General features: G+C 55.1%; 2 protein-coding genes across 19 annotated transcripts; one reads left to right on the top strand and one right to left on the bottom strand.

Moving 5' to 3' along the window:
• Window positions 1-657: 657 nt before the first annotated feature.
• On the bottom strand, window positions 658-11,444 carry Tmc8 (transmembrane channel like 8). Of its 6 annotated transcripts, none has more exons than XM_075990236.1 (16): window positions 11,322-11,444; window positions 10,448-10,696; window positions 10,199-10,347; window positions 9,827-9,976; window positions 9,551-9,636; window positions 8,880-9,073; window positions 8,483-8,630; window positions 7,425-7,595; window positions 6,711-6,850; window positions 3,396-3,519; window positions 3,005-3,102; window positions 2,637-2,820; window positions 2,382-2,512; window positions 2,140-2,298; window positions 1,532-1,610; window positions 658-1,238 (listed from the first exon to the last, which is right to left on the bottom strand). In XM_075990236.1, exons 2-16 carry the CDS (start codon window positions 10,606-10,608, stop codon window positions 978-980), a joined length of 2,235 nt encoding a protein of 744 aa, XP_075846351.1. In that variant the 5' UTR covers window positions 10,609-10,696; window positions 11,322-11,444; the 3' UTR covers window positions 658-977. The 6 variants fall into 6 exon arrangements, 5 of the variants coding, with proteins under 5 accessions (XP_075846351.1, XP_075846347.1, XP_075846348.1 ...); XM_075990232.1 differs by having other exon boundaries at window positions 10,448-10,701; window positions 11,322-11,408; XM_075990237.1 differs by having other exon boundaries at window positions 660-1,238; window positions 8,880-9,016; window positions 11,322-11,442.
• A 465-nt stretch (window positions 11,445-11,909) lies between these two features.
• Window positions 11,910-27,628, top strand: Tmc6 (transmembrane channel like 6). Of its 13 annotated transcripts, none has more exons than XM_075990224.1 (20): window positions 11,910-12,723; window positions 14,490-14,628; window positions 14,741-14,856; window positions 14,925-15,059; window positions 15,529-15,687; window positions 16,821-16,926; window positions 17,028-17,124; window positions 17,293-17,550; window positions 17,939-18,129; window positions 18,535-18,679; window positions 19,372-19,527; window positions 19,784-19,923; window positions 20,004-20,183; window positions 21,294-21,389; window positions 21,497-21,572; window positions 22,160-22,293; window positions 22,399-22,575; window positions 22,661-22,739; window positions 24,085-24,149; window positions 25,100-27,628. In XM_075990224.1, exons 2-20 carry the CDS (start codon window positions 14,573-14,575, stop codon window positions 25,200-25,202), a joined length of 2,469 nt encoding a protein of 822 aa, XP_075846339.1. In that variant the 5' UTR covers window positions 11,910-12,723; window positions 14,490-14,572; the 3' UTR covers window positions 25,203-27,628. The 13 variants fall into 13 exon arrangements, 10 of the variants coding, with proteins under 10 accessions (XP_075846339.1, XP_075846336.1, XP_075846343.1 ...); XR_012912257.1 differs by lacking the exon at window positions 11,910-12,723 and adding an exon at window positions 12,770-13,107 and having other exon boundaries at window positions 23,778-24,149; XR_012912258.1 differs by lacking the exon at window positions 11,910-12,723 and adding an exon at window positions 12,773-13,107 and having other exon boundaries at window positions 14,964-15,059; window positions 23,778-24,149.
• Window positions 27,629-27,944: the final 316 nt, after the last annotated feature.

Raw genomic sequence — 27,944 nt, 5'->3', positions numbered from 1 at the left:
AGCACTTAATTGGTTTTGGGAGGGGGAGGTCATGTGATGGCCAGGCAAGCAAGGCAAGGTCAGCCACAGGAGGATCTGAACTGCCAAGTCTTCAGTGGTCACCTGAGAAGACTCCAGTCTCCAGGGCAGAAGTCCAGGCAGGAGCTACAGGCTCCTCAGCTGGGTGGATGGCCCATGCCTGTCACCCTAGTGCTTGGGAAGCAGAGGCAGGAGGATCAGGAGTTCCGGGCTGCAGAACCCTTGAACATACCACCTTCCATGGCCACCTGCATAGCACACTCTCCACAGGTCTCAAAGTGCAAGCCTGCACCTGCCTGGAGCGCCTGGAGGGGAGGAACCGTCTCCCCTCAGAGGCTCAGTCAGTTCACAGGAAGGCCTAGAGAGAGAACAATGTTTGGCAGGGGTGTGGCTGTGAACTCTGAGCTGCTTGCTTTCCCCAAGGGACCCAGGTGTCACTCAACTTCAGCAAGTCACTGTCAGGATCAGGCCTGACCCAGACCTCATTCTGGTTTAGTGTGTCTTGGAGGCCACGTAACTGGCTCAAGCTCCGGCCTGGCAACTTGCTGAGCACAGGTGGGTGGTACAATGTGGGGGGGCATGGAAAAGCCCTCAGTGCCCGGAAGCCTGTTCCAGACCAGGGCTTGCGGCGTCATCGAGAGGTATACAAACACTTCTGAGAACCCCTTCCTAAGAAATTTGAATGCTTCTTAAAAAAAGTACATAAATTTTATCCATGAGTTGATATACATACCATTATGTACACTATAAAACACTCAATAAAACATCTGAAGGGATTAGACAATATAAAATAGAGGTAGACATTCTCATGTTCTTCCTGCTGACCTGAGGATGAAGCCTGGGGCCAGCTGTAGGCAGTGGCTCCTGAGACTAGGAATCCTCGGTAACGGATGGGAGTGGAGGCGCTGGAGGAAGCTGTGGCAGAACCGGGGGTGGGGTGGGCTGTGGGGCGATCGGCGCTACATCTCTGTGCGGCTAGGGAAGTGAAATCTGGAGACAGGAACCGAGGCACTGGGGGCTCCGGAGCTCGAGGAACTCAGCCTGGTGGAGGGTCCCAGCCGGGGTGTCCTGGGGCCGGGTGAACCTGGGCACGGGAATCCGGGGCAGAAGGACCGCGGACGCGAAGCTATAGAGCGAGGGCGAGGGGACTCGGGCTCCGGGCTCAGCTCGGGCAGCAGCCGCGACAAGTCGTCCACCAAGTGCCACTTCTCCTGGACCTGCTGCAGGTAAAAATTAAGGGACCAGCTGTTAGCTCGAAGCAAACCGCAGCCAGAAGCCACGCCCACAACGCAGTCTGAGGAGGTTCTCAAGGCAGTCAGAGGCCACCCCGAAGCCCGGCCCCTAATTTAGGACCAGGCAGCACCACGGCCCCGCCTCCAACAGTCCCAGTCCCTCCTCAGACCACGCCCACAACCTAAGGCTCCGCTTCGACCCAAGGCCACGCCTCCACCGAAGTAGGCTGCCAGTCAAGCTCCACACTCCCCAAAGATTTGTCAGAAGCGCAGTCACTCACCCACACCAGCTGCTTCCGCAGCCCTTGGATGGCTCTGGCGTTCGCCCGGGACTGGGAAACGCACACGGTCAGGACGAGGCTTGAAGCAGATAGAAGTGCAGGTCAGTCACCTTCCAGGCCACAATCGTCGCTGCCTGACTTCCTTCCCCGTCCCCCAGTCTCTATCTTTGAGACAGGGTCTTGCCATGAAGCCCAGGCTGTCCTGGAGCTCACTCTGTAAGTAGGGTGGCCTCAAATGCACAGCCATCCTCCTGCCTCAGCCTCCCGAGTGCTGGGATCGCCGATGTGCACCACCACACCGGATTTACCCTTTCAGTCCCAAAGCTCTGTGCACGCTGTGTTATCTGAAGACTCCCCTTCTTCCCACAGCCCCTCCCTCGCTCTAAGAGCGCCAGCATGGTGAGGCTGCTTCGCCAGGGGCCATGCAGTCCTCATGGCGTCCTAGGAGCCCAGAAGGCCTACAGTATGCCCTCAGGTCACCTGTCTTGGAGCCAGTTTCCCTGGTTCCTGCATCCCAGGACACTGTCTGGAGATGCCCAGGTGTACACCACCCCTGGGGAAGGAAAGCTAACTGGATTTTTCCCTTGGTCCCTGCTGTCTGGAGTCACCTGAGCAGAATGAGGAGAGGGAAGCTGAAGGCGTGGGAGCTGAGGTACCGGAGGGCACGCTGGCCAGGAAGTGGGAGCTGGAGGGTCACCAGTTCTGGCACCACCTGCCAGGGGGCTGAATAGTTGGTGAACAGGCCACAGTCCCAGGAGGAGTGGGTGCTTGAGAGATGGGAATGGACAGGTTTGTGAGGGTCTGGGGTAGGAGTTGCTGGACCAGCCTCCCAGCCGCCAGCCCCCATCACCTGCTGATCACGTAGGCCAGAGGGACTGCAGCCAAGAGCAAGCCCAGGAGCAACACCAGTTGGAAGAAGAAGGTGGAACTGGAGGCTCGGAACAGCCTTGGGGACGCCCTGGAGTTCCTCAGGAGGGTGTACTGGAGGTGGGCGAGATAACAGGACTTACCAGGGTGTTTTGCGGACCATGGAGTCTGAGGTCCTGGGAAGGGAAGGCAGAATCAGATTGCAGCAGCCCCTCGGGTGCCTGTCCCAAGCTCCCACCTTCTTGATGTAGAAGGTGAGAAAGAGGAAGGCACTGTTGAGGAGCGGCAGCAGGGGGCAGTAGAAGAGGCCCATCCAGGTGACGGTCTGCGCAGCCACGATGTCCAGCACATTCTTGGGCACCAGGAACTCCTCCCGGTCCAGCCAAGTCCAGAACCAGCCTGAGAAGCGCTCCACTAACAGCCTGGGGTGGGGAATGCAGGATGGGGTAGGATCTGGGTCCACTCCCGGGGCGGGAAGGGTATGCGAGCCATGCGGGTCTTCCCTATGGGCCATCGCACCCTGCATCCTTACTCATGGGGACAGACCTGGCTCACGCTTGGCAGTGGCCTCTAGCTGTCCCCTGCGGTGCCCCCCATGTAGCTCACCTCCGAGGCAGGCTGACCAGGAAGGCGAAGGCCACGGTGAGCAGGAAGTTGAAGATGATTAATTTATATAACTCTTCACCCACGGAGTTCTCCCAGCACTGGGGTGCAGAGGAAAGAGACCCATCACTGTTCCCACGTTCCTCCGAACTCTCTTCCCGCAACCATCGCTTGTCAGGGTTGGGATGGGTTGGTGGCTGGGGTGAACTCCCAAAGCCAGGAGAGCTTTGCACCTCTGGGGTGTGGTGCAGGGCGCCCCCTGGGGGCATACCATGGTATGGCAGCTCCGCCTCCAGCTACTCACAAAAGCGAGATCCGGGCAAGAACAAGGACTGAAAGGGACCGGACTCCCGAGTTTGGGGTGGGGCTTTGTGGGGGAAGAATGGGTGGCCACCTGGTATTCGCAGGCGTTGTAGCCGTAGGTCTCGCAGCTGGTCTTGTTTCTGCCTATGCACAGCACAGTCTGACCCAGCGAGAAGGAGAACATCCCCAGGCTGGCCAGCTTCAGCACCACGCACCTGAGGGCGGGCGGGGGATGCATCAGAGGTGGGTGGGGGTCATAGAGTTGCCTGGTGTCTGAGACCTGGCGGCTCAACCCGGCCTCCTTCCAGCCTGCTTCACCTCCCGCCGGTGTTTTTCTTTTTTTAATTTATTTATTAAGGATTTCTGCCTCCTCCCCGCAACCGCCTCCCATTTCCCTCCCCCTCCCCCAATCAAGTCCCCCTCCCTCATCTGCTCGAAGAGCAATCAGGGTTCCCTGACCTGTGGGAAACCCAAGGACCGCCCACCTCTATCCAGGTCTAGTAAGGTGAGCATCCAAACTGCCTAGGCTCCCCCAAAGGCAGTAAGTGCAGTAGAATCAAAAACCCACTGCGATTTTTCTTGAGTTCTCAGTATTCCTCATTGTCCGCTAAAATGAGTTCCTCAGCCGGGCGGTGGTGGTGCACGCCTTTAATCCCAGCACTCGGGAGGAAGCGGCAGGCGGATCTCTGTGAGTTCGAGACCAGCCTGGTCTACAAGAGCTAGTTCCAGGACAGGCTCCAAAACCACAGAGAAACCCTGTCTCGAAAAACCAAAAAAAAAAAAATAATAATAATAAAATAAATAACAAAATGAGTTCCTCAAGCCTGACTCTACATGGTTCACGGGGAATGGATCCTGCCTCTAAGTCAGTGTGGGAAATACTGTCCCAGTCAGTTCTTCCTGCTGCCAGATTTATGGTTTATTTATGGTCCTGCAGGAGAAAGTCTATGCCTTCCTGGGTCCTCAGAGCCTCAGTTCAGGAGACACCTTCCTCTTCCTTATTGTTTACTTTGTAGCCCTGGTTGACCAGGAACTCACTATGTAGTCCAGGGTAGCCTCAAAGTTGCAGAGGTCTGTCTGCCTGTGAGTGAGCGCTGGTATTAAAGGCGTGCACCACCATACCTGCCTCTCTCCGTCTCTATGTTGAGTACACTCACATGCATGTGGAGCCCCGAGCTTGACGTTAGGTGTCTCCCTCTGTTGCTCTCTACTTACATTTTAAACATTTTGTTTTTTGTCTGTTTATTTCTTTGAGACAGGGTCTCCCTATGTGGCCCAGGCTGGCCTGGGACTTGTGCTGTGAACCCAGTTGGCCTCAAACTCAAAGAGACCTGCCTGTCTCTGACTCCAGAGTGCTCTTTTTATTTTTAAAACTGTGTGTTCAGTGATGGCCAGAGACACTGGAACTCCTCAGAGTCAGGGTTACAGGCTGTTGTGAGCACCATGTGGGTGCTGGGAATGGGACTGGAGACTTCTGGGAGACTTGGACCTGGTCTCCAGCCTCCACTTTATTTGAGGCAGGGTCTTTCACGGAACCTGAAGCTTCGTGTTTCAAGTCAGACTGGCCAGTGCACAGCTACCCATCTCACCCACCGCAACACTGGCGTGGGATGTGGGGTGTGACGAGCACGTGCCACCACACCCAGCTCTGGCCCCTCTTTCATGCCAAGCACACGCTCCATGGCTATGCTATCTCCCAGTCCCACTGCTCAGCGTCTTATGCTTCAGTAACAAATGCCATGTGTAGCTTCTTCATATGTCAGGGCCACACCGGTCTGATGGCCTGAAGCCATCACACACCTGTAACTTGGACAATTACAATGTATGTGTGGATAGAACAGCTGGGAACAGAGGGTCTCCAGTTCAACAGGGGCTGAGGGGCAAGGGTGGCTGGGCTTATTTCTTAATCTTTTACCCTTTGGAATACCTTTGTTTTTCTTTCTTTCTTTCTTTCTTTTTTTTGTTTGTTTTTTTGAGACAGGGTTTTTCTGTAACTTTGGAACCTGTCCTGGAACTAGCTCTTGTAGACCAGGCTGGCCTCAAACTCACGAGATCTGCCTGCCTCTGCCTCCCGAGTGCTGGGATTAAAGGCTATTTTTCTTTCTTAAACAGCAACAACAACAACAAGGTAATTCTGGTATAGTGGTGGCACAGATCTTTAATTCCAGACCTTGGGAGGTAGAGGCAGGTGAATCTCTGTGAGTTCGAGGCCAGCCTGGTCTACATAGTGAGACCCTGTCTCAAAAAAACAACAGACAAAAATCTCAAGGTAAGTTTTCTTTTCTCTCTCTCTCTCTCTCTCTCTCTCTCTCTCTCTCTCTCTCTCTTTCTTTCTTTAATTTTTTTTTTGTTCTTTGAGACATGGTTTCTCTGTGTATCTCTGCCTGTCCTGGAACTTTCTCTGTAGACCAGGCTGGCCTTCTGCTTTCCAAGGCTGGATTGTGTACTCCAGGTTTGCTGGCCCAAAAGTTTCCAGCTGATTCTCCTGTCTCTCTCCCATCTCAACAAAGGAGTGCTGTGGTTACAGATGTGTGCCACCACATCTGGCTTTGTACATGTGTTCCAGCGATCCAAGCCCAGATTGCGAGGCTGCACAGCATGTGCTTTTCCACACAGCCATCCTGCCAGCCCTTAAGATTTTGATGGTTTTGACAGCTTCTTGCTGCGTAGCCCAGGTTAGCTTTGAGCTTATGATCCCCCCTGCCTCTGCCCCTCAAGTGCTAGGGCTATGCCACGGTGCCTGGCACAGTTTGGAGTTGTTTTCTATGTATGTTTCAAATCAAATCAGAATTGACCACGAGGGAAGCAGAGGGGGAAAGAAGGCGAGACCCAGAGAGGTGAGAGGAGAGAGGAGAGAGAGAGAGGGGAGAGGGTAAAGAGAGAGAGGAGAGGGGAGAGGGGAGAGAGAGAGAGGAGAGGGGAGAGAGAGAGAGGAGAGGGGAGAGGAGAGGAGAGGAGAGGAGAGGAGAGGAGAGGAGAGGAGAGAGGGGAGAGGAGAGAGGCACTAGTGAAGTGGGCAAGGCACACGGAGGTCCCGTGGGGAATGCTCAGAGCAGGGCTCGCAGTGGAATCGGGACACAGTGGCAGAGTTAGGAGGATGAGAGCAACCTTGGCCAGGACACCTCGGCAGTGAGTGACGGTCATCAAGGGAAGGAGCCCAGCCCTCCAGGTTCACAGGAGCTGTGTCTCAAATTGCCAGACTTTGCATGTCTTCACAGCTGACCAAAGAGCATCCCCACCCCTCCGAAGGGCCCTCTGCTCCCTTCAGGGGAAGCCGCAGGTTTGGGACCTGAGACTGAATTTTCTAGAAGCGCTGCCCACCCCACCCCTTTGGTGTAATGGTAAATAGGAGAGTCCCCCGGTTCAGGACTCCTACGAACCACAGGCTGCAGCCCCTGGTACTCACCAGATTAGGGTGAGGTTGACCTCAGTGCTGGGAGGGAAGTTCTCCAGCTGGATCAGGACTGTGAACAGTTGGGGACCCAGGAAGTTGACCAGGGCAATGACTCCAGGGGGCAGGTACTGCAGCACCAGGAAAAGGGACTCCTGTCGGGAGCAGGAGGGGTGGTCAGGGGTCTGCGGGCGCAGCTCATGCGCAGGGCCTTGGCCTGAGCCTCAGTTTTTTCGTCTGCAAAGTGGGATCACCTGTCTCCTCTCACGGTTCAAAACAGGAAAGCAAACCATAAAGAGAGGAAAACATGGGGTCTAGAGAGATGGCTCAGAGGTTAGGAGCACTGGCTGCTCTTCCTGAGTTCAATTCCCAGCACCCACATGGCAGCTCACAACTGTCTTTAACCCCAGTTCCAGGGGATCTAACACCCTCATACCTTTTCATACATACAGGCCAAATATCATGCACATAAATAAGTTAATTAAAAAGGCATAATAAACAGATCTTTTTAAAAAAGGAAGGAAGCCGGGCGGTGGTGGCGCACACCTGTAATCCCAGCACTTGGGAGGCAGAGACAGGCGGATCTCTGTGAGTTCGAGGCCAGCCTGGTCTACCATGGGAGTTCCAGGACAGGCTCCAAAGCTACAGAGAAACCCTGTCTCAAAAAACCAAAAAAAATAAAAAAATAAAAAAAATAAATAAAAAAGGAAGGAATATACTGTCCCACACCTCCTTGTTGTCCTGTGAGTACTTGGTGGCCCAGAAGATGGCGCTGATGGCTCCAACCACTAGGAGTGCAATGAGGACATTGGTACGCAGGTAGGTGAGCAGGTGGCAGGCCTTCTGGGTGCGGGTCTGCTGTTGAGCCAGCTCCAGGCGACGGCCCTCTTCCAGGTCCACCTGAGGGCAGGGGGGAGGGGCCCTGAAGCATTTTACACACACACACACACACACACACACACACACACACACACACCCCTACCTTTTGTAGCTGGGTTTTTTTACACTGTGTGTGTGTGTGTGTGTGTGTGTGTGTGTGTGTGTGTGTTTATGCCATGGTGCACACATGGAGGTCATAGCACAACCTGTAGGATCCAGAGAGAAACTGCAAGTCGGGGGGCTTCAGAACAGGGCCATCTACCTGAAGAGCCGTCCTGCCAACCCCTTGTCTTGTCTCACAATCTTGACTGGCCTGGCACTTATACAACCGTAGCTTAGTGACGAACTCATGCCAATCCTTCTGCCTCAGCTTCCTGAGTGCTAGGGTCACAGACATATACATCATATCTAGACATATTTACATATTTATCTGTTTTCTGTCATGGTCTCACTATGTATCCTTGACTGACCTAGAGCTTCTCAAGTAATTCAGGCTGACCTTGAATTCTCAGTGATCCCCCTGCCTCCACCTCCCAAGTGCAAGGATTACCACTAGGCCTGGCTCACACATTCTTACAGCATTTGCATGTTCTCCTACACAGCTGGTTCACGCAGTCATCTGACCACGCCTGTTCACGCTTGCGCAGCCCCTCACCCACCACTTTCATCACAACACACACACAGACACGCGCACAGAGACACACGCACACATACATACACAGATACGCACACACAGACACGTGCACAGAGACACACGCACACATACATACACAGATACGCACACACAGACACACACAGACACGCGCACAGAGACACACACATACATACATACACAGATACGCACACACAGACATGCGCACACACACACACACACACACACACACACACACACTCTGCCTCCCACACACCTTCAGTTCATTGCTGATTTCATGTTTCTTGATGGTGGCAGCTTCCCACACCCGGATGCAGAAGTCCCAAGATGAGAAGACTTTGGCGCTGAGGGGTGCCCTGTATCCCTGGCCCAGGAGTGGCTGCTGTGGCAGTCCCTGTACCATCCTGGGGGACGGAAGAAGGATTGCTGTGGGAGTTCCTCCACTCGCCACCCTTGGCTGTGGCTTGGCTGGGATTCAGGCCTCAGAAAGCCGGTGCAGGGATCCCTGTAGCTCTGCACCCCCCTCGTGGTACGGGAGGCGGGCTGGGGGCCAGGTGAGCCTTGTTGCACAGGGATCTATCTGTCTGCTAACTTTGCCCCAGGAAGGATGGCCAAGGATGGAGGCCTGTAGGAGACGTGGGGTCTTTGCTCACCGCTGCAGTGTCCCACAGAAGCAGAGGAGCAGGCAAGCCATTGGGGTGAGGAGGTAGGCCAGGCGGATGCTGTATGCTGAGCTGCGCTCTGGCTCTGCCCGGTAGGCACCATAGAAGAGATAGGTGTTGTTGAAGGCCTGGGGACACAGCGAGGGAGTGTGAACGCAGGTTGGGCCCTGTTCTGAGTGCTTGTTCTACAAGGAAGGACAAGATCTCCCTATGTAGCCCAGGCTGGCCTTGAGCGGGTGATCCTCCTGCCTCAGCCTCCCAAGTGTTGTGTTTGCAGGTATTTACCACTGTGCCTGTATCCTTACTTTACAGGCACTAAAAGAAGCTAGGTGACTTGCTCAGGTCATACAGATTTGGGTCCAGGACTTCAGTGGCCTCCAGGAATTGGTGTGTGTGTGTGTGTGTGTGTGTGTGTGTGTGTGTGTGTGTGTGTGTGTTTATTTATCTCAGAGGTCTGGACACTTTTCCCATCTGTCTCTTGCTCCAAGCTGCGCTCCATGGCTCATGGGCCCGTCACTATGTCTCTATATCTGGCCTGGCCGTTCTGTGTAAGACTCTCCCTTAAAAGCCAAAATGTCTTTTGAGGATCAGGGGTCCTTTCTGACTAGCGTCTCCCAGATGCCCTAGAGCACAGCCACACAGACAACAGAGACCCCACTTACCCTGCCAGTTAAAATATTCCAAAGTGGGTTGTGGAACTTCGGAATGCCGCTCTGGGACGGGTGGCTGCCGGAGCACTGGAGGCCTGCTGAGGAGGAAGAGGGGACCAACAGAACAGGGTCCCCCAGACACACGTGACACTCAACCTTCCAACTCCACTGCATCTGCCTAACACTGAGGCTGTATGTGCAGAAGGTAGTGTCAAGCAGAGTCCAAGGCTAGCCCACGCAGCATGCCCAGGCTGAGGTGCACAGGGTCAGGGCAATCACAACACTCACTCAGTTTCAAGGCAGGGCCTGGCTCAGGGTGGTGGAGCCAGACCAGGGGCAGCAGGACGAAACTGGCGGTCATGAGCAGGGTCAGCAGGTTGAGCAGCAGCAGGAAACGAAGGAAAGTGAAGTATGACTGGATCCCGGTCCCGAAGAGGCCTATGGGAGAAAAGTCAGGAGGGACAGGCCCCCACATGGAGACATGTGTGAAGTCGGGACCAGCCCATGGCAATGCAACGTTGGGGTTTCTGTGCAGTATCTCCAATAACACTCTGAGAGCTGACACCCATCAAGGTGTGCACGGGAGGAATTTGAGGGGACGTACAAGGATGGAGGGGCTGACTAGGGAGGTGGGATGTGAGGGTCGGTATGGGATCCTACCCCCAATCTCGTAGAGTGCTCCCTCCCAAAGCCCGAAGCCATGAGCCAGCTTCTGCGCTGCCTCCCTGAGGTGCTGTCGGGCCACCTGCCCTCTGTGACACCACCGCTGCCGGCAGGAGGTCTTCACCCCCTCGGGCTCCCGCAGTTCCCTAGGGGAGCGAGGTGATGGGGGCGCCCTTGAGTCATCCATCTGACAGGTACATCCTCGGGGGCTGCCCCCACCCCCATCGCCGCTCAGCCAGTATCTACCGGATGAAGCGCCTGTCGGCCATGGCGTAGGGCAGCATCCGTACCGGCGCCCGGGAGGCGCACAGCCGCTCCACTTCTTCTTCCCACAGCTCCTCAGCTGCCGCAAGGGATCCAGGCCGTCGGGGGGCCGGTCCCGACTGCACCGACCACTGGCGGAACATCCCAGCGGGCGCGCGAGACAAACAAGCACGATCCTTGCTCGCAGGAGGATCGAGGGGCTCCGGGTGGTGAGCTTCGCCTTGGCCCTGCCTTGGCTCAAGTGAAAAGAAGCCCACTCCACCTCCGACCAAGGCCTAGGTCTCCCAGCCTGTCAAATGAGGATGAGGGTCTCCAGGACGAGAGAGTGAGAGAGAGAGAGAGAGAGAGAGAGAGAGAGAGAGAGAGAGAGAGAGAGAGAGAGAAGAGAGAGAAGCCGCCGGCAAAAGCGAAGGCTGACTGTCACAAACCTTAAGCTGAAGGGTCTCCAGGAAGAGAGAGAGAGAGAGAGAGAGAGAGAGAGAGAGAGAGAGAGAGAGAGAGAGAGAGAGAAGCCGCCGGCAAAAGCAAAGGCTTACTGTCACAAACCTTAAACCTTAAACTTTGGAAAAACACAATCCCTACTCTCTTTCATGTGCAGATTGACAGATAGGAAGTCACCCCTGTCCTGAACCCCAACAGCTCTTAGAATCCCCTTCCTGCAACACCCCAGCTCTAAATGTGCTAGGGCTCCTGTGTGTTCTTTCTTGCTTAGCCTCCTGCTCTGATCTTCTTAAGGGACCCAGAATAGGAGGCGTGGCTACATCCCCAACGGCGAGAAAAGGAGGAACCTCCAAACCACCCCAGAGGAAGCCGTAGACTCGGTCCAGCCCGAGACCTCAATTCTTTCCCCTCTCACCGTCTTTTTCTCCACACATCAGGCAGCTCACGAAGGGGCAAGGGACCAAGCTCCCCAAGAAGCTCCCTCGTGCGACCAGCTCTGGACCAGACAGGGCTGTGAGGGAGTGGGGTGGGGTCACGTGGCAGTACCCCCCCTCTGGGGGCAGTGTCTCCTCCCTCCACCCACTCCCGCCTTCCCCGCAGTTTCCTCTGCCTCTGTGTGCACTTCCTGCACCGGAGCGGGAGGGCACAGGTGAGAGGTGCTTGGTGGGCACCACGTGTACCTACCTGCTCCCTTCCCCTCCCCTTCCCGCCCAGTCCTAGAGGAACCCGTTATCTGCCGTCTGCAGTCGCCACGGAGAGCAGAGAGTGTGATAGTGACGTGTGAAGGGCCCCACAACACCCAGCTGCTGGCTCTCTAGAACCTGGCCTTATTTCTTTTCTTTTTTGTTATTCCAAGGCAGGGTCTCATTACATCGTTATGATTGTCCTGAAACTCACCGCGTAGACCAGGCTGGCCTTGAACTCACAGAGGTACCTGCCCAAGGCTGGGGTTAAAGGCCTGCACTCTTACTCCCGGCTGGGAGTATTTCTGAACTTGCTGCTCTCACGGCAGGCACTGCCCTCCCTTTATGGTATGCTCTGGCGCCAAGCCCAGCTTAAGTGCTCAGGAAGCGACTCTGAGCCGTCACCAACTAGACCTTGAGGAGTCTTGGCCAGTTCCCAGTTCTGAGAGCTCTAGCCTTTCCTCCCTGTTCACCTCCTTTAAGGCCTTCTCATCTTAGCTCTGGATTCCCTGGGCCTCCCAGCGTCCCTGAGCAGTGGCTCTGTTATTCCACAAAGTTCATGCAGGAAGGCTCCCCAGGAAATGGCTTTCAAGCTGGGCCAGAAGCCGTGCAAGATTCAGTGTTCAGTGCAAGGGGGAGCTAAGGACCGTCGAGTCTGCAGGCCAGAATGCCCCACCCAGCCCCACAAGGACAGTTGCTGAGAATTGTCACGATCCCTTCCACTCCCCAGATCAACCAGACCTTTTATATCAGGCGTCACCACATCACTGTACCCCACACGCTTTTGTGGGGGCAGGGGCTCATTTTCCGTTTTATTTCCTTCTCATAATCACCCTGCCTGTGATGGGGGAAGGGGCTCTATGGAGCATTCTGGTGGCCAAGTGCCCTGTTCCAGCTGGTGACACCGGGAGGCTGGTGGAACTTTCTCAGCCTCAATTTCCTCGTCTGTGAAATAGAAAGGCTAGCATTTGGGACGGAGGGTACCGGAAGCGGCTTGAACTCTAGCTTCAGAAATAGACACCACGCCCAGGGCAAAGGAGGCGGTAACCCCTTTCCTCAGCCGGAGATGGGGAGCAGTGAACCGAGGCTGGGAGGAGGGGATTACCCAATCCCTCGTGGAGTGGCTGAGGACTGGTAAGTAACCTTGGGACGTGAGTGGGCTTGGAAATACCACCCATTTAGAAACTTGGAGAAACCGAGTCCTACAAAAATTAGGGGCTCCACCTAGGGATCTTATCTATCCAAATACTCGGCCGCGCCCACTTTGCTCAGACTTCAGGGTGGAGTCCGAAGCTGGCGAGCACTGGGCACTGTTTTGGATGGGCGGGACCTACTCGCAGGCGGGAGCAGGTCATGTGACTTGCTGGGCCCGCTGCCACGTGGGCGGGTGGTGGGGCCACCTCCAGCTGCCAGCCTGGGAACCTTCAAAGGTGCCCCTGGACCTTAATTACTGTCTGTTAATGACGTCTGCCGGTCGAGCCGAGACTGCGCGGTTGCCCGCGGCGGGTACGCGCACAGGTGAGCCACTTGGGGGAGCGGGGCTCCTCCGGTCCAGCTGGGCGCCTGGACCCGGGTGCAGGGACACAGTTCGGCTGCGGGGGCGGCTGCCCCGCCGGTGTGTGTGTGTGTGTGTGTGTGTGTGTGTGTGTGTGTGTGTGTGTGTGTGTGTGTGACACCTTGGCTGCGGGTTCCTGGGAGCTGCGGCTGCCGGCCTCTCCTGGACTGGCTCAGGGCACAGGATGGAACTGCGTCCCGGAACTGCGCGCACCTGGCCGGCCCCGGGCGGGACTGAAGACCTGAGGCCCGAGCAGATCCGGACTCTGGGCCTGGAGCCTCAGAGAACTTCCAGCATCTTGTGGAGAAGAGGTGTGGGGTGGCCTGGGGTGGCTTGAGCCTGAGAAGTCTTGTGGCCAGGGAGGGGACCGGGAAACTAAGCGGGAACCACCTTGCCTGACTGCTTTCCATTCGGGCGGTGCCATCCCTTGACTGGCTCCAGGCTGGAGCAGCGCAGGCGGGGGCGTGCCTGGCGCGAATCGGGGTTTCGTGGGGACTCTCGGCCGTCGGGGGAGCTCTCCGAAAACTGCGAGTTCCCTAAGTGAAGACGGAGAGGGTTTGCTGACAGGGCTGAGCCTGCCTTCTGGTGGGGGAGATCCTGCGGGAGTCAGGGGATTGGTTGCTCTTTCCGCCGCGCCCTCCCTTAGGGCCTTAGGTCAGGAGGACAATGAGCCCCTTACAACGCTCTGGTTACTATTGTGCCCGGTGACAGAGCCGGACAAAGGGCGCTTGTGTGGGCTCAGCTCCCTCCTCCAGCTTTACGCTGCGTTGGGAATGTAGGGAGGCACTCTCCCGTGGACACGAGAACCTCGGAGCGTCCAGACCCGAGCGTTGGGGTGGGCTTCAAAGAGTCCTGTGTGTGGAGTGGGCGGTGCTAGGGGCAGGGCTTAGCGGCTGCCCGGCAGCGCTTCCTGCTCAAAAGAGCACTTTGGGGTCATAGGGCGGGCACAGGGAAGTCCTCTAAACTTTCCAGCCTCTTCTCTGAGAGAGTTGAAGCCCTAGGGCCACGCCTGAGAACTGACCTGAAGGGGTAGTGTTCACAGACCTCTCCCTTTCCCCCCCGGGACTAGTGACATCTAGGAAGCCAATGGGGGAAATGCGCCTCACCCTTCCTTCCTGTTTGCTTTCCTTCCCCATAGCCGGTTACTGGTGAGAATGCCATTTGGGGCCATTTGTTTAACCAAGTGTTTAGCTGTCGATGGGGGGCAGGGTGGAGATTCCTGTAGTGAGTAAGTGTGTGTGTGTGTGTGTGTGTGTGTGTGTGTGTGTGTGTGTGTGTGTGTGACTTAAGTATGGGCCCCCAGGGAATGGGTGCCATGCATTGAAAGCTGGTTTTGTCTCAACAGATGGCCTGTTTGGGCTCCCATAGGCTGCGTCTAGTCTCTGAGCTCCCTTAGGGCTGCAGCTGGGCTGAGGGTGTACCATAGCCATGGCTCAGCCACTGACTTTAGTCCTCAATGTCCCAGAGACCACGGGGGACGAAGAGTAAGTACTTTGGTGCTGGTGGTCTGGGATGATTCACCCCGTCTGATGTGAAGTCTTCTGGGAGTGGGGGAGGACAGGAGCATGGGTTCCCACACGCCCCCCTCCCCGGCAGCCTGGAACCCAGCCCCTATGAAGAGAGTGAAGTGCACGACTCCTTCCACCGGCTCATTCAAGAGCAGAGTCTTCTGGTCGCCGAGGAGGGGCTGGAGCTGCTGCCCCTGGCTCCAGGTGAGCTCAGCCCTGCACTGTGATCTGGTGTGGGCAGGACCTGGGACTATCTGCTCCTCATGTTACAGGCCCGGGTGAGGCAGCTGCAGTGTCTCCGTCCTTCCTAGACAGAGGTTACCAGACCCTCCCGAGGCCTGAAGGTGCCCCCACCCACAGCACGGCCACTCTCCGCATCTTGGCCAGCATGCCTAGTCGCACCATTGGTGAGTGGGACCCTCTGTTCTTGCTCTGACTTTGATGCCAGCCTAGGTGTCTGAACCTAGTTCCTCTGGGCTCCCAGCCTCTCTGTGGCTGGGGCCTGGAGCTCAGCACAGCCCTGTGACACACTCAGCCCAGCTGGATTCTAAACATAATGGCGTTTGTCATGGGGTAAAAATAGGCTCTTGGGGCCAGACGATGGCGCATGCCTTTAATCCCAGCACTCAGGAGGCAGAGGAGGTGGATCTCTGAGTTTGAGGCCAGCCTGGTCTATGGAGTTCTAGGACAGCCAGGTTACACAGAGAAACTATCTCAAAAACAAACAAACAAAGGCTCTTGGGTTTCTGGTAAAGGCTTTTCCCCCAGCCCTGGGAAAGGCTAAAGGACAGGGAGGCCTGGTGCGAAGAACTGTCCAGAGGGATGTGAGGCCGGTCCAGCCTCTGCCATCTGCTACCCTGCCACCTGTTTTCCAAGGTCGCAGCCGCGGGGCCATCATCTCCGAGTACTACAACCGCACAGTGAGGCTGCGGCGCAGGAGTAGCCGGCCCCTGCTGGGGAACATGGTGCGCTCTGCTCGGCCCAGCCTTCGCCTGTATGACCTGGAGCTGGACCACACCATCTTGGAGGAGGATGGTAGGTGAACGACCTAGCCTGCTACCTGAGGGCTGTATTAGGCGAACGCTCTACCACCCGTCTGTGTCTCCAGCCCTTGCTGCGTGAAGACAGGGTCAAGTCCTGCCCATTGGCCTTGAATTCAGACTCTCCTGCTTCTGAAGGTCATTTATGTTTTGATTCTGAGTTAGGGAACTTCCCCCCATGGGCTGACCCCCCTGCCTGTTTTGTGGGGCCGGAAGTGTGGCAACAGGTTTCTTTTCCTGTTGTGATAAATTGCTGTGCCAGAAGCAGCATAACAGAGCCAGGGCTTCCTCAGCTCACAGTTCGCACTGTGGTACAGGGTGGTGGGGTCGTCAAGGTGGCAGGAGCTCGAAGCAGCTGGTCCCCGGCATCCACAGTCGAGAATGAATGCCTGCTGGGGCTCAGCTCGTTTCCTCATTGTATATTGTCCAGGGTCCCCTATCCAGGGAACATTCTTGTCACAGTTAAGGTGTGGCTTCCCACATTGATTAAAGTAACAGCATAACTCTTCACAGGCGTGCCCAGGGACCCACTTCAGGTGATTCTAGAGTCTGTCAAGTTGACACTTAACACTGACATCACAGCGGCCATGAGAGGAGGCAGTGTTAACCTGTCCCCGTTCCCTTGTGGCTTTGCTTATCTGTTAAAACAGGCTTATGACTCCTAATATGAGGGAGAACACCTGAGATTTAAAAAAAAGCATTATTTATTTATTATGTATATAGTGTTCTGTCTGCATGTTTGCATGTAGGTCAGAAAGGGTACCAGATCCCATTATAGATGGTTGTGAGAGATACCATGTGGTTGCTGGGAATTGAACTCAGGACCTCTAGAAGAGCAGCCAGTGCTCTTAACCTCTGAGCCATCTCTCCAGCCCCCCTCCCCCACTCTTTATAAGGAGTCCCAGGGTACCTTGATCAGGTCAGACCCTGCCTTCCATTCTACGAGGACTGATCACAGCTGGGAAGCACTGGCCTCAGGGATGCCAGGATCTGGTGGGGATGAGAGAAGGGGCTCCTGAGTTCGAGGGGTAGGAGAACAAGGGGCGAGGGTCCTAGAGGGTTGTGCTGGGTTGCTGGCTGTCAGCAGGAAGGATGCTGGGCACTGAGGGACCTTCTTCCTCTGGGCAGAGAAGCGGAGCCTGCTAGTGAAGGAGCTTCAGGGTCTGTCGGTGGCCCAGCGGGACCACATGGTCCGGAACATGCCTTTGAGCCTGGGTGAGAAGCGCTGGCTTCGGTGAGTGCCCCTTGGCCCCAGCTGGCCTCCTTGAGCCAGGAGGCAGCCACAGTCCTCTGTAATCTAGGCATTTATGGTCTAGGCATTGTCTTTGTCCCCAGAGAGAATAGTTGGAGCCCAAAGGGAAAGAGGAGGGGCCAGCAGGACCGAGGTGGGGCCTTCTCCTGCTGCAGCAGGCTCAGATACAGCTGCATTCTGGTACGAGCTCTGAACTGTGAGGTCTGCTGTGGGTGTGGCTGACTGTGGTGGGGGACACCCTATCCTGTTGCTGTCCTACCAAGGGACTTTTAGCTCTACTTTTTTCCTGGGGCTGGGAATGATCTGGGTGGACCGGCCCTCAGAACTGACCTGCAGCTGTTCCTCTAGGCTCTGCACAGCCTGGGGCTGGTGCTGGTCTCAGGACTGTATGCTGCCAGGCCATGGCGCTATGCTCTGAAGCAGATTGGTGGCCAGTTTGGCTCCAGCGTCCTCTCCTACTTCGTCTTCCTCAAGACCTTATTGGCCTTCAATGTGCTGATGTTGCTGCCTTTGCTGGGCTTCCTCGTGGGTGTGCAGGCTGCCTTCCCGCCTGACCCACCAGACCCGGTCCCTACCTGCTCTGGTCTAGAACTCCTCACAGGCAGGGTAAGGTCTTCAGCTCCCGCCGTGCCCTCCTGTGCCCACCCTGTCCCAGTGTCCTTGGTGGGCTCCTGCCTGTTCCTAGATGTCCCTATGAGTGGCTTCCCCTCCTTCTGGAGGCCTCAGGGAAGGCTAGGGCAGTGCATTGGTTCTCAACCTGTGGGTCTCAACAACCCCTTTGGGGATTGCATATCAGGTGTCCTGATTATCAGATATTTACATCACAATTCATAATAGTAGCAAAATTAAAGTTGTGGTGTATCAACGAATTAATTTTATGGCTGGGGGTCACCACAACATGAACTGAATTAAAGGATCACAGCATCAGGGAGGCTGAGAACCGCTGGGCTTGGTGGGAAGGGAGGATCCCTGACTCTACTTGACCTCCTGACAGGGCTGCTTCACGCACACCGTCATGTACTACGGCTACTACAGTAACAGCACGCTGAGCCAGTCATGTGACTCCTCACGGGACAGTGGCCGGTGCAGCCCCAGGTCGGGCAGCCTGCCCTATAACATGCCGCTGGCCTACCTCTTCACGGTGGGGGCCGCCTTCTTTATTACCTGCATCACTCTGGTGTACAGGTACTGACCTCAACCACGTGGCCCTCGCTCTGAGCCCCATCCTTGCGCCCATTACCTAGTTCCTTGTCTGCCCACCCACCTGTCCGTCTCCCCACATCTACCCACTCATGTTCCCACCGATCAATCCATCTACCCACCTTCTAGGCATCTCTCTTGATTAGTTTTTTCTCCTATATACCTGCTCATCCACTCACACCCATTCATTCATCTGTGCACCCATCAACCTGCCTGTCCATCTGTCCACCCACTTACCCATCTATCCATCCTCATCCCCCATTTATTAGTGCTTTCTTCTGTCAGTCCATCCATCCACCCATCCATCCACCCACCCATCCACCTATCTACTCATCCGCCCGTCTACCCGTCCCTCCTGTTCACTTCCTGCCTGTCTCTGCTGCTTGCTAGCATGTCCCACTCCTTCGGGGAAAGCTACCGGGTCGGCAGCACCAAAGGCATCCATGCTCTTACGGTCTTCTGCTCCTGGGACTACAAGGTGACTCAGAAGCGGGCCTCCCGTGTGCAGCAGGACAGCATCTGCACCCAGCTGAAGGTAAGCAGCTACCTACCCAGACCTAGCCCTGCAGACCTGGCCTGGATGCTCTCCAGATACTGCACTGGTGTCTGCGAGCTGGTAGTCCTCCCCACAGTGTCCAGGCAGGTCTGATGCTCCTGCCCCCTCGAGCTCCAGGGACACGAAGGGGCTGGAGTTACAGAAACTGCTCCAGTGTGCTTAGGCTTGGGCCAGGAGGACAGGGCTCCCTTTCTGTGTGACACTCAGTCCTCCTATCCCGAAGCATCAGCTGCAGCTAAGAACGACTCCTCAATAGTCATTTAATCACTGCGGTAGCCAGGGGCTTAGGACTACAGGGGAAACTGCAGCATTGAGCTCAGATCTTCGTGCAAGGTTCAGGGTCCCAGGGCCAACTGGGCTTCATGGGAATGCTCTACCTTTCTGGGTTTGTGCTGCTGTGACTCATGGGAGTTCCTACTGGGGACAGGTGTCCCCATCCTGGGGGCTCTGGTTGTAATGGGGCGAAGGCCACAGGTTAGGCACTGAGGATATCTGGAGACTAGGCTATGGTGAAGGGATGAGAAAGGGCCCCAAGGCGGCAGCCAGTCTGCTTTCGCTGAGTCTCAGCAGAGGCAGGTGTGGCCTGGGCCTTTCTAGGGAAGGGAGGGACTTGGGCAACCTGCCTTGTGTGTTGGGATCCAGTGATAGGACATGCTACCTGGCATCTGCAGGAGCTGCTGGCTGTGTGGCAACTGCAGAAGCACCCCCAGAGTGCATGCGGGCAGCTGTGGCAGGCTGCCATGCTAGCTCTGGGAGGGCTGCTGTGTCTGGGCACCACGGTGGGCTGTGCAGCGGCTGTCTTCACCTTCTCAGAGGTCATGATGCAGGTAAGGCAAGGGACAGACCGTCCCGGGGCTGAGACTCCCACAGCCCCGCTAGGCCCATGGTTCTCATGCTCCTTCTTGGCTCCTGTGTCTTTGGAACTGAAGCCTGGGGCAAGCTGCATGTTTCGGAGGGAGGTGCTACGTGCATGTTGTTCCCATCTTCCAGCCAGACCCGTCCTGTAGTGCCTGCTCCCACAGGACAACTGTGAACATGTCCCCATGTGTCTTTTCTGACTGAGTCCTCTCTCTGTCCTCATAGCGTGGCCAGGGGGTGGAGCTGCTGGCCCTGCCCCTGGTAGTCAGTGCCCTTAATCTGGGTGCCTCCTACCTGTTCTGTGGCCTGGCCACTCTGGAGCGACATGACTCCCCTGTGTTGGAGGTATACATGGCCATCTGCAGGTAGGTGGCCTGGAGCATGAGCTGGCGGGTAGGGCTTCTTGGAGCATCCCCCTGAGCCTTCACAACCTCTCCCTGTACAGGAGTCTCATCCTGAAGACGGCTGTCCTGTGCGTGCTTTGCTATCACTGGCTGGGCCGCAGGGTGGCTACACTGCAGGACGGGTGCTGGGAGAACTTTGTGGGCCAGGAGCTGTACCGCTTCCTGGTGGTGGATTTCATCTTCACGCTCTTGGACTCCTTTTTCGGGGAGCTGGTGTGGAGGTGAGGAGGCTCCACCTAGCCCTCCCACCCTGCCCTCAGTCTGTCAGGGACAGGAAGGGAAAGTTGAGTGTGCCCGCTACCCCCACCAGCCCGTGAGGGTGGTGGGCGCCAGGATGTCGGGTAGTTTCAGATCGGAAAATGGTTTCAGTGTTGCTCAGAGACAGGAAGAGAGAGGGGAGGGAGCGTTGTTAGAATGTCATGTCGTGGGGTCTGGCTTTTTGAGTGCTCTTTGAGTCCTTTTCTGTTTTCTTTGAGAATACAGGGCTTTAATGGTAGTTGAAAAGCAAGGTACCCTTTTTCAAACTTTTTTTTTTTTTTTTTGGTTTTTCGAGACAAGGTTTCTCTGTAGCTTTGGAGCCTGTCCTGGAACTAGCTCTTGTAGTCCAGGCTTGTCTCGAACTCACAGAGATCCGCCTGCCTCTGCCTCCTGAGTGCTGGGATTAAAGGTGTGCAGCATCACCGCCCGGCTCAAACTTTTCTTATACATTTATTTAGTGTGTTTTTGTGCATATGTGCTGGGGAATGTGGAGATCGGTTCTCCCTCCTAACCATGTGGGTCTTGGGGATTGAGCTCAGGGCATTGGGTTTGGCAGTAAGCATGTTTACCTACCTGCCTAGCCATTTTACCAGCCCCCCCCCCCTTTTCATTAGAGGTAAATCTTGATGAGTTGCCTCTGCTGGCTTGAACTTCCTTCTTCCTCACCTTTCTGAGCAGCTGAGCTGCCCGACCCACAAGTTCTTGTTTGTTTGTTTTGAGATAAGGTCTCTAAGTAGTCCCAGCTGGCCTGGAGTTACCTACACAGACCAAGCTGGCCTCAAACTCAGAAATCCCCCTGCCTCAGCTTCCTGAGAATTATTTCAGTCATGCACCGCCTTGTCCATTCCGGTTTGTTTTGTTTTAAAGCACTACAACACTCGATGCTGTTGAGATTGTGTCTCTTAGAGAAGGGGCTCGGAGGAGCTTGAGTCGTGGTGACAGCTTCAGGCCCAGATGGCCCTGTCTCTCTTGACATTTGCTGGGTGCTGGCTTGCACTGGTGCAGGTGGCCCCTGCCTGGTGCCCTGGGGATAAGGGTCTCCCTGCCCATCTCTCAGGGACTCCTCTGTCCAGGCTCATCTCCGAGAAGAAGCTCAAGAGGAGGCAGAAGCCCGAGTTTGATATTGCTAGGAATGTTCTGGACCTGATTTACGGGCAGACGCTGACCTGGTGAGAGTTTCTCATCGGCATCCCGCTGGCTGTCAGCCATTGGTTCTGGGTGGGTGGCTCAGGTTGGGAAGACACTTACTGGCCCTGCCTGTTGCCACCGTCCCTAGGCTGGGTGTCCTGTTCTCACCGCTCCTGCCCGCAGTGCAGATACTCCGGCTGCTGTTCCTTTTCTATGTCAAAAAGGTAATGTGAGCCAAGAGTCGTGGCAGGCACTTTTAATCCCAGAATTCCCAGCAGTTGGGAGGCAGAGGCAAGCAGTCTCTTAGTTGATGGCCAGCCTGGTCTACAAAGCAAGTTCCAAAACAGCTGAGACTTAAAAAAAAAAAAAAAAGGAAAGACAGTAACTTGGGCCTGCTGCTACCCTGGGCTGCCCCTCCCTGACAGTCCTATCTTAGGCAGGCTGGAGACATCTGCTGGTTCCCCAGTCCTTTGGGAGTGACTCTGAGTCCTTCTCAGTTGGTGTGCTCAGGGGCTGACAGCCAGGACCTTGGTCCCACTGGCTCTGGCCCCCTTGTGGCCCTCCACACTGGGGCTGGTGTAGTCACCAGGCTGATGTGGGCAGCACAGATCTGAAGTGCAATCTCTGCCTGTCCTGACTAGGAACTTACACTGCTCACAGGGAGTGCCTGGATGCTTTTCTCCCTGGGGACGCTAGACCAGTCAGGCTGATGAGCCATATTAATCATACTCTTAGAAGAAGAGGAGGGGGAAAGGTGCTTGGGGGAAGGGCATGGTGATCTTTCAGAGTGAAAATCAGTCTTTGTCCCTAGGCAAGCCTGATGGCCAACTGCCAGGCCCCTCGCAGGCCCTGGCTGGCATCACACATGAGCACCGTCTTCCTCACCCTGCTCTGCTTCCCGTCGTTCCTGGGCGCAGCTGTTTTTCTCTGCTATGCTGTCTGGCAGTGAGTGGAGGCCTAGTTCTTTGCCTTTGGGGTGACACAGGAACACGTTGTCCTAGCTGAGAGTGGGACTGCTGCCTCAGGGTCTCTTGTCCCTCTCTTCTCCAGGGTGAAGCCCTCAAGCACTTGTGGCCCCTTCCGAACTCTGAATACCATGTATGAGGCAGGCACAGTCTGGGTGCGTCGTCTGGAGCGTGCTGGCTCCAGGGGCTCCTGGCTGCCCTGGCTGCACCACCTCCTGGTGGAGAATACTTTCTTCCTTTTCCTGGTGTCGGCCCTGTTACTGTGAGTTCGCAGGTGGGGGGCTGGCCTGAGGTGGTGCCCTAAGCTGCTCTGGCCTAGCCTTCAGCCTGAACCCCCATTTCCTCAGGGCTGTCATCTACCTCAACATCCAGGTGGTGAAAGGGCAAAGGAAGGTCATTTGCCTGCTCAAGGAACAGATACGGAATGTAAGTCCTGCCTGTGTGGTTTCTGGGTCTGGTCACCTGTCCACCTAGCTTCTGGGGTTCCCCTTGGCACACCTGTGCTTGTTCTATTGCTTTTAGAGATAGGATTTCCCTCTGTAGCCCAGGTTGTCCTGTATACTGAGGATGACGTTGGATTTATGGTCTCTATCTTGTTTATGTGGTACCAGGCATTGCACCCAGGACCCTCTGTGTGCTAAGCAAGCACTCCACCAGCTGAGCTACATTTCCAATCCTTTTTTTTTTTTTTTGATAGGGTTTCTCTGTGTAGTCCTGTCCTAGAACTCACTTTGTAGACCAGGCTGGCCTCAAACTCAAGAAATCTACCTGCCTCTGCCTCCTGAGTGCTGGAATTAAAGGTGTGCATTCTGACTAAATTTTTAGATTTTATTTTTAGTCATTGTGTGTGGAGTTGGTTCTCCCACTTCTTTGTGGGTTCTGCTGTCGTAAGCCACCTTTTCAGGTGACTTCTGGGCTTCTTGCCGCAGCGGGGAGCTTTTCTGCAGATCCATCTCCACCACCCTGGTTTTTGTTTTTGAGATAGGGTCCTATTTTAATCTCAAAGTGATCCTCCTGTCTAAGGTGCTTGAGTACTGAGACTAGTGGGAGCCACTTCTCTTGACTGGGTTAAGCAGAGAGCAGGCAGGAAGTGGTCAGGCCTGGGGATGGAGTTGGCGGGTAGCCTGCTGTCTGCTTTAGGTGTGGGAAATACTGGGCTCACATGCTTTTCTCACGACCTAGGTATCTCTCTGTATGCACATGGGCTATCAGCTGGGGATCAGGACTAAAAACATTGTTAAGGAGACAGTATAAGACAGGTGTGGTGCACGCCTGAAATCGCAGCAACTGAGCTGGTTTAAGGTCATCCCCAGTTAGCTGAATCTGAGACTAGCCTGGGCTTCATGAGACCCTTTCTCAAGGGAAAAAGAAAGAGGGTGGGATAGGAAGACAACCTGTCTAGGGCAGAGGCGGAACCTGTGTAAGTCTAGCTCATGGCTTTCTTCTCTTTACCTTCATTGCCAGGCTTGGATCACAAATATCCTTTTCTCTTCGACCTTTTTGATTTTTGAGGCATGGCTTTACCATGTAGCCCCTGCCTAACATGGATTTTGCTCCAAAGCCTAGGCCTCCCTCACAGAGATCTGCCTGCCTCTACCTCCTGGGATAGAAGGTGTGGGCCACCATGCCTGGGCCCCTCTTTGACCTCTTAACTCTGTTCCTTGTGATGTTGAACTTCCTACATGAGCTCCACAGAAGTCCAGAACAGGCCAACTCTAAGGTGGAGGGATGAACAACTCTGTCGTCTCATGCTGTGCTCTGGCCTTTCCAGGAGGGAGAGGACAAAATCTTCCTGATCAACAAGCTTCACTCTGTTTACGAGGGGGAGCAGAACAGGTGATGGAGAGGCCCATGGGAGGGGCAGGAGGGTGGTGTGAAGTGGCACTGCCCCATTGCAGTAGTGAGGTACTCTGGGGCTCCAGGAGTCAGCTCCTGGCTTGCCTCACCCTCTGCCTTCACTGTCCCCACTGCCTCAGTTAGAGCTGGGACGGGGGCTGCTGAGATGCAGGGGTTTGTGTACTCAAGACACTCTCGGGGATGGAGAGCCACTTCTGGGCATTACTAAGGTGTATGGGTGGTGTTTTGCTTGCATGTATATCTGTGCACCATATGTGTGCCTGCAGTGGTCAGGGGGGCATCGGATCCCCTGGAACTGGAGTTAAGCTACCATGTGGATGCTGGGAATGGAACCTGGGTTCTCTGGACGCGTACAGTGCCTTTGAAGTCTGAGCCATCTCTCCAGTTCCACAGACCAGTTTAGTTTTACAATGACCCCGTTTCTCCCTGCTGAGTGGGACACGTCCACACAGAGGTCTACCCATCCCCAGCAGGCTGAGGCTGTCCCCCAGGCTATGTCCACAGGTCCTCCCTCAGCTGCAGACCACAGTGAGGCCAAGGCACTGAAGGCCTCTCAGAACTCCTACTCCTCATGGGCCTCTTGTAGGGGAACCTGAGGTCAGACACAGCCCAGCCTCTATGCCTTGTAGAGATAGTAGGTGTGTATGCGCTATTTTGAGCCCCAGTATTGATGACAGGCCTTTACTGAGGGGACTGTTATTTCAAGCTGTTCCACCCAAGGTCACCAATTGTTCAGAGTTTGAACCACAAGTGACCAGTTCATGTGACCCAGCACATTCCTGGATTGTAATCCCGCAAGTTCTTCAGGCTACTCTGTCGGCCTGGCCCTCACTGTTCTAGAGCCTTCAACTTGGAAGGCCTGAGCCCAGCCACACAGGTTAGAGGGGCTTTCTTATTTGTTGGGTCACCCTGATTCTCCTTTCTGGCAGGCCTGGCAGAACTGAGGAGGCCACTACATCTGCCCAGTTTGTGGATGGAGGGGACAGTCACCATGACCCTGCAGGCAGAGACTTGGACACAGCACTAGAGTAACTTTCCTTGTCACCAACTCCTCGAGGTGATGGCCGAGCAAGGATATGGGGCTACTCTGTCCTACCTGGGACTCCCTTCCCCTAGGTTCTTCAATCTATTTATTTTGAAGACAGGATCTATCGACACAGCCTTGGCTGTCCTGAGTTCACTATGTAGAACAGGCTGGCCTTGATCTGCCTGCCAAGTACTGGAATCAAAGGCACGTGCCACCACACCTGGCTTTACCCAACTTTTTTTTTAAATTCTAATTAAATGGGTTTTGCAATCTGGATTTGTGTTTTGGGATAGGCTCGTGACCTGTTCCTGCCAGGTACGTGTAGGTGCTTGGGACCCACAAGCCTTCCATGGGAACCTCAGGACCTGGGGCTCAGTCAAGGTCATCTTCTAGCAAAGGGGAAGTGGCTACATTTTCCTGAGCAAGACCCTGGCTATGTGCCCAGGGTGAAAAACTGATCAATGGTGATGTTATGTGGCAAAGGAAGGGAGCATATTTAGAGAAGGACTCCCATATTTAGGGATGACTCAATGCTATGGGTTAAGAAGCCCCTTGGTAGAGGGAGGGACCATCAGCACCCAGTCTAAGGTGGATGGTTTGGGGTGAGATGCCCTGGGTGAACTGAGCTACAGGAGCTTGTAGGTTTTACTCCTGAGACTCAACAGCCATAGATAGCATCCTTCAAGTCTGAATGACCTTCAGTAGGTGCAGTTTTTTTTTGGAGTCACCCTGGGTCAGGACAAAATAGCAGTGCTGGGCCCACTTGTCCCCATGGAATCAAGTCCATGCTGGGCACCAGCCATCCCCCAGTTGGTCCAGTGCCACCCTAAGGCCAGCCCCATGGGTGTCTCAGCTGTCACAGCTGGATGGTACTGTGTCTCCAGTCCCCGTGGGCCCTGCATTAAATGAAGATATCAGTTCTGTCTCACGAAGTCAGGATGCACCACTAAGAAGAACATACCCAGGGAGTTTTCACAGAATCACCAGTGCTGCCTTCCGTGGGGTGTGTCACAAGGATCCAGGCAATGCCTGAGAGCAGCAGAGGCTGTCAGCACCCCAGCTGACCATGCTTTTTGTCTACAACCTCCATTCCTTACCTCAGGATGGGGCTCTAGGATTCCTGGGAGTGCTTAGCATCAGGGGCTCTACCACAAAGCCACCCCCCACTGGTGTTTTGTAGGAAAGGAAGGGAAGATGAGTTTCCTGTAATTGGCAAATGCAATTACAGACTGGGAAACTGTAAACTTCTGTTTAGCAGGTCGTAGAGTTTCACGGTGAATACAGAGCTCATGTAGCCCATGCTAGGCAAGGATAACTGCAGTCCTGATTCTCTCGCCTGCACTCCTAATGCTGGCATTGCAGCTGTGCGTTCCTGTCACCTCTGCTTCTTGACCTTGGCTGCACGAGAGCACACAGGCTTTGAAGCCACCTGGGCCTCTGCTCTCCTTAAGGAATACTCAGACCAAGCACTATGATTTTGAAGATTTCTGGGTGCAATCTAGCACCATCTGTCATAGGTGGATACCTAAGCTGAAGGCTGTTCACAAGGATGGATGGGGTTGACAGATGAGCTTGTGAGGACGTCTTTATCAGCAGTGACTCCGAGAAGCACTGGCTCACAAGGGCACTTGTCACCCTGGCCACATAGAAGCTTCTCAGGATAACCCTTGCTGCCAACGTCTGTCTGCTTCATTCAACGCAGGCCCCACAGTAGCTCCCACCATGGCTTGGGTCCCAGTCGGGCTTGCCCACCTCCACGGGCATTCTCTTCTGTCAGGCACACCACCTTGGCTGGGCATCCTGCCTTCTGCTGTCACTGCTGTGCCACAGTCTCGTCAGAACAGTGGGGTGCTAGGGCAGCTCCAAACCTACTGCTTCCTGGATCTGACATAAGGCCTACTTCATCCAATCCAATCCCATGAGGTTTCTTCCACTGGTTCTCATTCTGGTTCTCATCAAAAATGCAACGTGGCTTCGATGGCCAGGCCGGGTGCCACCTCCACAAACCTGTTCACTCCCTGGCTGTCTCGAAGGCACTGGAAGGGTGGTAACAGCACCTGACTGACACAGGAGGCACCTCTAAGCCACTGCGCTTCTTTACCTACAGGAGACAAAAACACAGCAGATCCAAGGCTAGCCGTAGTCTGCTCTTCTGCTGAAGTTCTGGTCAGCTGAGCTGGAGGTTGCTGGAAGGCCAAGGGCAGCTTGAAATCCCGAGTCTCACTCTTCCCTCTGGATTCCCATGAGGTGTCCCATGAGGTGATTTCCTTAGCAGAGCTACCAGCTCTCCTCCTCAGCATATGGTGGGCCAACAATAGCGTGTGAGAGCTGACCTAGTGCCACCCATGAGCTCTAGGGCAACAATGCCGCTGTTTTGTGCATTTTAGCCAGTAGGTTTTGGGGCAGAGATCAATAAAACACTTGGAAAGCACATTCATGCCCCCCCTTTTTTTTCTGAGTTGGGAGCTTGTTGCATAGCCTGTGGACTCAGGCAATGCTACTCCTCAGCCTCCTGGGTACTGGGACTACAGGCACATAACCACCGTGATTTTTCCAGATAGCACTGGGGATGAAGCCCAGTACCCTGTGCCTACACACAAAAGCCCTGCCAGTGAGCTACATCCCAGCCTCTCTGGTTTCTTTTTAAATGCCTGTACTGGACATGTGACAATGAGTATGGGTGGCAGTTCTGGGAAAACCTGTAGCCCCTGGCTCTACCCGCTGCTTGCCTGCGTTATACTGGTCTT

Source organism: Microtus pennsylvanicus, chromosome 11 (genome assembly GCF_037038515.1).
Source record: "Microtus pennsylvanicus isolate mMicPen1 chromosome 11, mMicPen1.hap1, whole genome shotgun sequence".
NCBI classification, from domain to species: domain Eukaryota; kingdom Metazoa; phylum Chordata; class Mammalia; order Rodentia; family Cricetidae; genus Microtus; species Microtus pennsylvanicus.
The sequence above is the reverse complement of the archived record's forward strand: the minus strand, read 5'-3'. Positions and strand labels throughout refer to the sequence as shown.